The sequence below is a fragment of the Diadema antillarum genome, unplaced genomic scaffold (assembly GCF_040938485.1).
Source record: "Diadema antillarum isolate AM-2024a unplaced genomic scaffold, OU_Dant_1.0 seq00001774_RagTag, whole genome shotgun sequence".
Classification (NCBI taxonomy): Eukaryota; Metazoa; Echinodermata; class Echinoidea; order Diadematoida; family Diadematidae; genus Diadema; species Diadema antillarum.
Window position 1 is genome coordinate 488,313 of NW_027272455.1, and position 12,211 is coordinate 500,523.

Here is a 12,211-nt window from a genome sequence, read left to right on the forward strand (position 1 = left end):
GTTGATGGTAACAGTAATAACGGCAACAACAACAACAATAATGATTATGATGATAATCATCATCATCGTCATCGTCATTGACATCATCATCATCATCGTCATAGTCGTAATACTGCAATCTCTTTCATCCTTTGTTGCATCTTTGTGTGAGCACTACTCTTGGTGAAGACGTTGCCACGTTTATCAAAACAGTTTTTCGGGTACTTATTTTCACAGACTTGGGGTAAGGGAGAGATGGTATGAAAAACATCCGGTCCAAGTACAGGCACAACTCAAAAGTCAGAGGTTCATAAACTAGTTAATGGCGCGTGATTATAACTTTCTTCTGAAAGATAAAAAAGACACATCACTTTCATTGATAGAAGAGCATTTAAAGAGAACTGCCGAACCAGAATTATAACAATTTCCCCTTATGAAGTAACAAAAGCATTACAATTAACTTTGTGGGACTAAACGTGAGTATGTACAGTAATGGACAAAATGGTACCAGGTACACATTGTTTCTGGTCTCTGTACCAGCACACTTTACTACTTTGTATCTACAGACTGAAAACGCTTACAACCCGTTTTGAATTGTTTCACAAAATCATTCCAAATTACTCAAAATGCTCATTATGTCTGTATAACCTCTCAGCAGGACTGCTGAATGTGAAAGAGATCTCGTAAAAAAATCAAGCGTACACAATAACAAACATAAAAATGAAAACATTGCAAAATTTATTCTATAGGATTGTGATTATGTGCTAATCACTGCAATAATGTCTTGTTAACCAACAAATTCATTGTAATATGTTTTTTTTTCTATTAAAAACAACAACAATCAAACAAAACAAAAAGCAAGTTGCACTGGTACACTGCAGTATCACTTATCTCATTGTCCAACAGTGGGCCTGGAAAGTGTAAGGAAAATGACGATAAAATGATTTTCTACTTTCTCACTTGCTCTGATACATACACGCACACACACACACTCACGCATGCAAACACACACATACACACAAACACACACATCATTGCAGACTTTAATTCTTGAGAAATCATGTGCAAACTAAGGCAATGGAGTTCTACTCCTAATCTCTGAGTCCAATGCCCAACATTCAAACAAGAAGGTCCCATACCATGTACACAAAACCGGTACAAAGTGATTGCCAACGCTGTAATACATAAAATAGTGCGCTATAATAGTAACCATGTGCCCGTCCTGAAGGGTAACTGCTGTATGCAAGGAGCATTTGTGATCTCGGTCTAATAGAGCCGAGAAGTTTCTGCTTCAGCTTTGGCTGGTTTCAGTATACAAGACGCGACACTTATAATACAAACAAATGAAGAGGTGGAGTTTGGGCAAGCATCACATCACACATTTCAAAGACCTCTTGCTCTGTCCCACTTCAGAAATGAGCTGTTGCTCAGTCGCTTACAATTGCGTACCCTTCCTCAAAATCTCCATGCAAAGTACGCAAACTGCGACAATTAAAATTTTTTTTAGTAAGTCAAAACTGACAACGTCTTACAACATGACATATGGCACTTGGTGCAGAATCTCACCACATGTTAATGTTTGCATGAAACTGCAGCAAAAACAGCAGCTTCAACAAGCATGGTCCTGGACTAAATCCTAGAACATTTCCAAACATAGGAGTTCCGCAAGAGGGAGAAGGTCCCTGAGCTATTGGGGGGGGGGGGGGGGGCAAAGGTGCTCTATGCCTCCAATGCCTGTAGGCCTATCTTTACTGTCACCTTTCATATTTTTCCCTATTAAATGGCATACTCTGAAAATCATGCTAATACCATTCCCCCCCCCCCCCTTCTGCTACATACAACCCTAGCTGGGATGGACTCTTAGCACACTTACCTTTAGGTCTGGCCTTATAATATATTAGGCCTTACTATATGTCAGACCTGTACAGTTGTGACTGAGTAAGTGCAATGTCACCAAAAAGTGGCAGTTTATGTAACGAAAAAAAGAAAAAGAAAAGAAGATAAATGAATAGATTTGATACCCAGTTAAAGAATAAAAAAGATTACTCTACTAAATCTCAGAACTGGCTTGGACTCATCCCCTGGGGCCTCCAGGGAAGGCAGGTAAAGGCTAGAAGTCTTGTCCCCTACCATGACATATGATAAAACGATGATAAAACAGCAGAAAGCTGGGCAGCCAGAGGGCAGGGTTCTATGCTGCTAAGGAAAGTGGCTCTTTCGCAGTTTTAGTGGCACGTTGATCATCTCGTTTTAATCGAGGGGGATGACGTCGGGGGGCCCTATGCCGTGTCCACTGCCTGTGCTACCGGCCCGGCTGGTGGTGGAGCTGGTGGCAACGCTGCTGCTTCGGCTGGCCCCTTGGTCCATGTAGTATGGTGGTGGGGGGTACTAGAATGGAACAAGTGATTAGAAAATCTGGTGGTGAAAATTTAGATTTAGCAGAGAGAGAACGATAGAGAGAGAGGGGAGGAATAGAGGAGAGAGGGAGAGGAAGGATTGTCGGAAAGGAAGAAATAAGAGTGAGGGAGATGAAGAAAGAAAAAAAGATATCAAAAAATTCATATACACTATTTAAAAAAACAAAAAACAAAAACAAAATTACAGGCGACTCCAGTTGTATGAAGTCCTTGGGACTGACAGTTTTCTTTCGTTACATCGAAAGTTCATTATTGCCCAAGAGTAAAGTATATAAAGATACATATATATGATAATTTTGGGACCTGAATTTCTACTTTGTTATAACAGGAGTGCACTGTCCAGATTTAAACAAATGATCTTGCGAGATGATAATGCAATGTGTAAAAAATTAGGTAATTTTGGGAAATTTGGTCAGTCCAAGTCAAGAAAATACAAAAATTTATCCAGAAATAATGCCCCCGGCACCCTTCGGGCGGAGGCAAAAAAAGTACATGAATGGCACATATTCCTGGAGGAAATATTATCAGAATATTTTGAGAAGGGAATTATATTTCGCTATTACGAAGATTTTTATACTGACCAAAAACTCATTTGTATGATATGTTTCAAAATGCAGTTCATGTCAACTGAATGATTGTTGTTGTTAATGCTGTTTGTTTGTCTGAATGCATATGTATATCATATTTCTAGACAGTCAAGTTTCTCAAGTCAAATAAGGCAAATCATAATCCAGAGGAGTTTTGAAATTGAGTTCTGCTCGATTCGGGGTGCAGGATTAGAGTATTAGCAGGCAAGAGTATTGATGAGGTGCAGCTTAGTGTGACCTTGTGGTCATTTTGGCCATGGTGCCTGCATACACATACGGGTGTAATCTTTCACGTCAGCCTGTAGAGGGTTGCATGTTTCATTGACAGTCTGCCGTGTTTTTTGACAGAGGCGTCATTACGGAATTTCATCCGGAGGTACTGGTTGCTGAGGAGACCGATTTCTGTTTGTCGACGATACTCGGCAATTTCTGCGATGTGTTATAGTGTACTAATACCCTGGAAATCAAATTTCTGTACAGCTAGAATACACACACACAAAAAAAAAAACCAGTCATAATTCACCTGTGACAGCCCCTGAAGGTATACATATTTCGATAAGTTAGATCACATCTCAATAAAAATTTAGCACTTGTACTCCGCGTGTTTACGTTCTGCTCCATAGCTGGTACTGATGTGTGTGCATTCTAGCTATACAGGTATGTTTTTACGAATAACATTGAGATTCCATGTCGATTGATTAGTTGATCGCGGGCACGCATTGAATATCACTATTGTTTAAGAATCATGTTTCAGAGACATGATTTACAAACAAATTCTTTGTAATTGTACAAACTCCTCAAAAACATTTAAAAATTCATGGCTTCAAGAGTGCAAGTGTAGTTTCAAAAAAGTTTTTTGAACAAGCATAACAGAATGCCATAACCTGTTGGTAGGTGAACCCCATGTTATCTACAAATGTCCTTCACAAACAAAAACAGATAGTACCAATAGTAATCTTTTATAACTCACTTTGATACTTTTCGTTTGGGTTTTGTCACAAATGTACACACTAGTAGTTATGTACATGTATGATGTACTGTATGCATGGTTGTTTTAATGTGTATGTACACAGGTGGACCAGATTAATGGAGAACATTCTATGTGGTATACATATAGTACATACAGGCTGACCAGATCAGTGGAGAATTTTCTAGGTGGTATACAATGTAGCTATACAGTACATGCATGGAATAGGAAAAACATTATAGCTCACTCAATCTAGAATGATTTCACCCATTTCCAGAATGTTCTGGGAAGTGCTAACATATTTGGCTGAGTGAGGCACTGTCCCTGTAGCCCAATGTTATTGGTAGTTAATTTTGGTAATGATGTTTTGTACATAGTTAGGCAGTGAGTCATCCAGGTTTCCTGGAACTTAGACTGGCTAGTAGGTTGGAGAGAGTTATAGAATGTGCTAGAAGGGGGTGAATGGATAGTATATAAGCCAGAGAAATTCTGCAGTAGGCAGAGTACCCAACACCTCTGCTCTGAGAGTTACGTCACTTCTGGCTCTGAAGCGACTTGTTATAGTCAGTCCTGTGTTACCTGCTGACCTGTTATGTTTGTGGAGATACTTGGCCTGGGAGACATTTTGCCTGCAGAGAATTAATGTGCCTTCATTGGACTCCATATTTTAATGTCAATGGACATTGCTACAGCAAAGCTGTGACGGGCTGGATTCCTAGCTGGACAATATAAAGTGAATCATCATCCAACGCATCGACTGGACGTGGTCGTTGGATTCTGCACATTTCGCTGTGAACAGTATACTGTGGATCTATTGTGGACATATACCCTGGATTTATAACGCGGACTATTGTAACCTGTGCCTCTGGATTTACGTCGCAGGAATCATTCATCGGTGCATCGCGGATCATTCATTTGTGCATCGAACATCGTATCTGGACACTACCAGGGAACTGTAGCAACTTTGTGATAGTTTGGATGCATGTAAGTGATTCCATTACCGATTTGTAATTGTTTCTATTGATCATTGTTGTACTGATATGACGCCGATTACCAGTCTGTACCCTCAATATCACTGTTAATAAACCGCCTGAACATCAGTTGATTGTTTCTTTTGTGCGATCATTCTCAGAGTGATTTTGGTCGTAACAAAATTGGGGGCTTGTGTCCGAGAATTGAATTTAAAGCCAAAATATAGAATTTGGAACGTTCCGGAATCTAGAACATTGGTACAGACAAAATACCAGTTGAGTTGATTGTTCAATTGTATATTGTGTGTAATACATTGTGACAATGTCAATCAGTACAATGGATGTTCAGGCATTTGTTCAGAGGACAGATTTGTCCCTCAGAGATTTGCAAAGGTTACGCAAATGTGATTTGACCGCTGTTGCACAGCATTTAAATGTAGATGTTCCACAAGGTGCAAGAAAGGCAGAGATTCTTGACTTAGTAGCTGGTCACATGGAGCTCAAAGAAGAAATTGATACTCCAGATCGAGCTCAAATTTCAGATCAAACACGGCTTGAGCTTGCTAAATTGGAAATGAAGGAGAGAGAAAGAGCAAGGGAAGTAGAACTGGAAAAAGAGAAGATGAGATTAGAAAGAGAGAGGGAGAAAGAACAAATGGAAATGAGGAAATTCGAAATGGAGCAGCAAATGAAGTTGCGTGAGATAGAATTGACTCATGCACAGACTGTTGGAAATCGTGAAAGGGCTCCCTCTGAATTTGATTTGGCCAAGAACATTCGATTGGTGCCAAAGTTTGAAGAAAATAGAGTTGATGCATATTTTGTGTCATTTGAGAAGGTAGCTAACAGTTTGAACTGGCCACAGGAATTTTGGCCCTTGCTCCTTCAAAGTGTGTTTGTCGGCAAAGCAGCTGATGTGTACTCATCTCTCTCTGAAGAGCAATCACGTGACTATGCTACAGTCAAGAAAGCAGTGTTGAATGCTTATGAGTTGGTGCCAGAGGCGTACAGACACAAGTTCAGAAATTCGTACCGCAGACCAGGCCAGACACATGTTGAGTTTGCTCGTGAAAAAGAAATGATGTTTGATAGGTGGTACAGATCCCTGAAAGTGGATCAGGACTTTGATAACCTACGTGAGGTTGTTCTCTTGGAAGAATTCAAAAAGAGTGTTGCTTTCAGTGTGAGGTCGCATTTGGATGATCATAAAGTGACAAGTTTGCATAAAGCAGCCTTGATGGCTGATGAGTATGAGCTGACCCACAGAAATGACAACAGACCACCTTTCAGGAATTTCTCTGGAAATAAGAGAGACAAAATTCAGTCGAGCAATCCAAAGAATGCTGGTCCTGAAAAAGGCACGAGTTCTGAAACTTCATCGGCACCAAAGCCTCAATCTGACAAAGGGTCCAGTACAAGTGCAAATGTCATCAAATGTTTTCACTGTAACAAGACAGGGCATGTAAAGTCACAGTGTTGGAAGTTGCAAAACAAAACAAAGAAGGACATGGGATTTGTCATGTCAAAAAGTGTCCTACCCGAAAACAGTGTCCCGTTCAGTGAAACACAGGCCATTGAAAGTCAATCTCCCAAATTCAAAGATAGGATGAAGCAGGTGGATGAGAGCTATCGTAGCTTTTTGTTTGATGGTGAGGTGACCCCATGTACCTCTGGTGAGGCAGGTAAGCCAGTGGTCATCCTGCGGGATACGGGGGCCTCTCAGTCGTTGATGGTGGATGGTGGTATGACTTTTCCACCAGATAGTGCAGTGAATGCAAAAGTCTTGATTCAGACTGTTGATGGCAGTTATATGTCAGTGCCACTGTATAGAGTGGATTTGAAGTGTGACCTAGTTTCTGGTCCTGTTACTGTTGGAGTTGTTCCTGAGTTGCCCATGGCAGGCATTGATTTTTTGTTGGGGAATGACTTGGCTGGGGACAAGGTGGTTGCGTCTCCAGTTGTTTCGCATAAACCAGTGGTGGTTGCTGAAACTGAGCAGTTGCAGGAGGAGTTTCCTGGGATTTTCCCAGATTGTGTTGTGACTAGGTCTCAGGCTCGTAGAGCTGTTCAAGATGATGCGGATTCTGTTGATGTGGAGGAGAATTCCGGTGTTTGGTTGGCAGAAACCTTTTTCAAGGATTTGAATGATGGGGTTGCTGTATTAGGCTCCGAGGCTAACAGCGATGGGCTGTTTAGCAAGTCTTCCTTGGTTGAAGCACAGCAGGCAGACTCTGAGTTGAAAGGCTTGTCTCAGACGGCGTGTTCTGAGGCTGAGGCTGAAAAGGTCCCTGAGTGCTATTATGTCAAAGATGGCATTTTGATGAGGAAGTGGAGACCTCCCCATAGGCCAGCTGATGAGGACTGGACGGTGGTCCGTCAAGTTGTTGTCCCTCCTAGTTACCGCGGTGAGATCTTGAGGATTGCTCACGAGTTACCTGTTGGCGGCCATTTAGGCGTCAGAAAGACAAAGGATCGGATCATGAGGCATTTTTATTGGCCAGGGTTGAATGTGGATGTGGCTGAGTTTTGCAAGACTTGTCACACATGTCAGGTGGCTGGTAAACCACAGCATTCAGTGAAGCCGGCGCCATTGATTCCGATACCTGCGTTTGAAGAACCATTCAGTCGGGTTCTAGTCGACTGTGTTGGACCTTTGCCTAGGACTAGGTCGGGTCACAAGTACCTCTTGACAATCATGGATATGTCTACACGGTTTCCAGAGGCTATCCCATTGAGAAATATCACTGCTAAGACTGTGGTAGATGCTCTAGTGCAGTTTTTCACTAGGTATGGGTTGCCCAAGGAAGTGCAGTCTGACCAAGGGTCAAACTTCATGTCAGGCATATTTCAAGAGGTGATGTATCGTTTGGGTGTGAAGCAGCTGAAGTCGTCAGCTTATCATCCCCAGTCCCAAGGTGCGTTGGAGCGCTACCACCAGACCCTAAAGACAATGATTAGGGCATTTTGTGAGGAGTATCCCGAGGATTGGGATAAGGGCATCCCTTTCCTACTATTCGCAACGAGGGACTCCCCAAATGAGTCGACGGGTTTCAGCCCATTTGAGTTGGTGTATGGTCATGAAGTTAGGGGCCCACTGAAGCTCATCAAAGAGAAATTCATGACTGAGGATGATGAGGTCCACCTACTTGACTACGTGTCAAAGTTTCGTGAAAGGCTTTCAAAGGCTTGTGAGGTAGCTAGGGAACACTTGAAAGTGTCACAAGACTCTATGAAGAGAAAGGCAGACAAAAATGCCAAAGCCCGAACTTTCAACCCAGGTGACAAAGTTCTTGTATTGCTGCCCATACAAGGTGAACCACTGAAAGCCAAGTTCAGTGGCCCATACTGTGTCAAAAAGAAACTCAATGATGTGAACCATGTGATCAGTACACCAGACAAATGCAAAGATCAGAGAATGTGTCATGTCAACATGTTGAAAGAGTGCTATGACAGAAAGTCAGTTGGTGTGACATAGGTAGTGGATAGCATGGTAGAATTCAAGGGTGAAAAGTTTTCACCGCATATCATTTCCAGTGTATGTGTTTAGCATATTCATTAATGTGTGCAAAACAGTTTGATATGATTGTATAAGCTCCGAGAATCCAAGCAATATCATTGTAAATAGTATCCATGAAAAGAGAACATGGAATTAATATAGCTATCCAAAAGGCATGTGATAGTATGTGATTATTGTTGCTTGACTTGGACTTTACCTCACATTCGTTGTAAATAGCAATGAGAAATTGTGAAGGTAAAAGAAACCCTTGCTACAGCAAGGCTTTCTTTTTCCCATGGGGGATGGTGTCACAAATGTACACACTAGTAGTTATGTACATGTATGATGTACTGTATGCATGGTTGTTTTAATGTGTATGTACACAGGTGGACCAGATTAATGGAGAACATTCTATGTGGTATACATATAGTACATACAGGCTGACCAGATCAGTGGAGAATTTTCTAGGTGGTATACAATGTAGCTATACAGTACATGCATGGAATAGGAAAAACATTATAGCTCACTCAATCTAGAATGATTTCACCCATTTCCAGAATGTTCTGGGAAGTGCTAACATATTTGGCTGAGTGAGGCACTGTCCCTGTAGCCCAATGTTATTGGTAGTTAATTTTGGTAATGATGTTTTGTACATAGTTAGGCAGTGAGTCATCCAGGTTTCCTGGAACTTAGACTGGCTAGTAGGTTGGAGAGAGTTATAGAATGTGCTAGAAGGGGGTGAATGGATAGTATATAAGCCAGAGAAATTCTGCAGTAGGCAGAGTACCCAACACCTCTGCTCTGAGAGTTACGTCACTTCTGGCTCTGAAGCGACTTGTTATAGTCAGTCCTGTGTTACCTGCTGACCTGTTATGTTTGTGGAGATACTTGGCCTGGGAGACATTTTGCCTGCAGAGAATTAATGTGCCTTCATTGGACTCCATATTTTAATGTCAATGGACATTGCTACAGCAAAGCTGTGACGGGCTGGATTCCTAGCTGGACAATATAAAGTGAATCATCATCCAACGCATCGACTGGACGTGGTCGTTGGATTCTGCACATTTCGCTGTGAACAGTATACTGTGGATCTATTGTGGACATATACCCTGGATTTATAACGCGGACTATTGTAACCTGTGCCTCTGGATTTACGTCGCAGGAATCATTCATCGGTGCATCGCGGATCATTCATTTGTGCATCGAACATCGTATCTGGACACTACCAGGGAACTGTAGCAACTTTGTGATAGTTTGGATGCATGTAAGTGATTCCATTACCGATTTGTAATTGTTTCTATTGATCATTGTTGTACTGATATGACGCCGATTACCAGTCTGTACCCTCAATATCACTGTTAATAAACCGCCTGAACATCAGTTGATTGTTTCTTTTGTGCGATCATTCTCAGAGTGATTTTGGTCGTAACAGTTTCAATTAGTTTACCTATCATAATATCTTTTCTTCCCTTACAAGAGAGCTGCCTCGTAATTGTTAATGTGCATCCTTGTGTGTGCATGTATGTGTGTACTCCCCTGTCATTTTTTCTATCTCTTACGCAAACTGTCCTGTCTTTTTCCTTTTGTGCAATTTGACTTTTTTCCCTCTTTTTTTTTTTAATGAGGGGACTGCATACTTCAAGCTCTGCTCTTTAGCAGTCCCCTCCATTTCCAACAATTTTGTTTCTGAGTTTACCATGATACTGATATAGCATTTATTTGCATCTCTGTCATTAATTTACCTGTGTCTTTATTACATGTTATTATGTTCATCACATTGCTGTACTGATTTCGTGACATTATTTGTATATGCGAACATTTCACTATATTCCTGATTCATTGGAAATGAAATAAATCAACTTGAATGATAATAATTTCTGCCTTCTTTTTTTGTCTCTAAAAAAACATAACATAAAAACAGAGTAAAACAAACCACACATAAACAAACAGATGTACAGACAGACAGACAAACAAACAAATTCTGTTGCTGCATCTTACCTGAACTCGGTCACTTTGAAGCAGGGAGTAAAGGTCAATGTCTGTTGATTGAAGAATAAGAGTATAAAAAGAGATGACTTGTAAAGCCCCTCAAACTCAAACACAAACAACATGGAAACAGATCCAAGAGAATTTAAATTATTACATGGTAGCCACTTGCGTCATCACATCACATCACATCGCTGTCAGAAAAATGATTAGTAGTAAAAGTGTGAATTTGTGCAGGATAAACTCTTTCCTTGTGACATGATCGGTTGCTATGCTCTGTGCCCAAGTTACACGTCATCAACTTGGACTGGGTATTGATAACTTAAATTAACTTGTAGCGCATTTGTATTCCTCAAGGCAGGAGCAATCCAACAATTCTTAAAATGTGCAAAAGCACTCTCATGCAACAAGGCCTGTCTTTAAAAATTAAATATACACCAAAAAAAAAAATTGGGGGGGGGGGTGTTTTGGTGCAGTGTCTTTTTTAAGATTACTTTTGCTCATACATGTAAGGTAGAGTGAAAAAAAAAAATCTTTTTGAATTTGAGCATTTTGTTGTTTATTCATAATTATTTTTGATAACTACACAATTTTCTAAAGTCTACTGAAAGTGTTACTTTTTCTTAAACTAGTGAAACATATTTTTGAAGATTGTAGTTTTTGTTCCTCTCTAAAATGGGAAAATTTTATGAATTTCATGATTTTGTACAGATTTAATGACTTTGATCCACTTTTATTGTATCTTTCTCAAGCATAAAATATGTAGCAAAAAATCAGAGCTGCCACTTTAATAATTATATTAAGATGATGATTTCTGCAACAAAATTTCCCTGAGACTGATAGGTTAACTGGACATTGAGGAGAGAAGCCTCATGTTAAACATACAAACGTTTTGGGGCTTGGTACATAGAATGCTGAAGAACGTACAAAGAAGGCAATGTGAACTATCACTGCTGGGGTGACAAGACCTTGTATCTCAAATTTTGGTGAGAATGACTTTCTTTGGATTAATGGTCAGATGATCAGTTGAGTGATGTCCTGTCCAAATCCTAGCTGTTTTACCCCAAAATGAAGCCACCATGCCATGTCAAAGGAAAGGAAATCCCATTTGATATAGTGCTTTGATTGCCATGTTTGTCTTTTTTCTTTTTTTTTTGTTCTCCTGAACATTTGACATTTTTGAGATACAAGGTCTTGTTGCCCCAGTGACACTATGCTTCACTGATTGAAGCTAGATTCTACTGGCATCGGGATTTGACCGTTCGTCTTACCGTGGTAGTCGGCCGAACTGGCTGACAAGGGATGGAGACCCAGCAGAGTGTTGAACTCCGGGTACATGGAGAGCGAGGAGGGGGCAATATCCATGGAGGGCACGATGCGGTGTCCCACCGATGACACCGGGGGGATGAGGGAGTGGGGGCCACTCTCCATGAAGGATGGACTGTAAGGGCGTGGTCGAAAAGAAGACATCGGGAAGAGGTGTGAAAGCACTTTGGTGGGATTTAGGTGTAGTGACTTGTGCATGATTTATATAAAATTTTAGTCCCTTACAATACTGTGAACATGATGAAATGATATTAGTATCAACAAGGAAAGTACTGCAGTTGCCTTCAGATGATCATCTGTAGTATGTTGAATTACATTTGTGGTACTTTTGTTGGACTGCTCACAAATCAGAGAAAGTCTATGGCATCACATTTAAAGTACTGAAGGGTAGTACACATCTTTGTTGTGTTCAAATGTATTACAATATACAATATACAGGTAAAATGTATTGGTAGTCTCCTGTGTATAATTCAAGTCCATCA

The 12,211-nt window shown here is 40.7% G+C and overlaps 1 protein-coding gene across 2 annotated transcripts in view; it reads right to left on the reverse strand.

The window, feature by feature from the left end:
- Positions 1 to 2,229: 2,229 nt before the first annotated feature.
- LOC139712226 (E3 SUMO-protein ligase PIAS2-like) overlaps positions 2,230 to 12,211 on the reverse strand; it is a 64,553-nt gene continuing 54,571 nt past the window's right edge. Inside the window, exons 11-13 of one of the 2 annotated variants that reach the window (XM_071624064.1) lie at positions 11,675 to 11,844; positions 10,416 to 10,456; positions 2,230 to 2,367 (exon numbers count right to left, since the gene is read on the reverse strand). In XM_071624064.1, coding sequence (XP_071480165.1) covers positions 2,230 to 2,367; positions 10,416 to 10,456; positions 11,675 to 11,844 — 349 coding nt within the window. Of the gene's footprint in view, positions 2,395 to 10,415; positions 10,457 to 11,674; positions 11,845 to 12,211 lie in introns of both variants that reach the window. The other variant, XM_071624063.1, reaches the window with a different exon arrangement.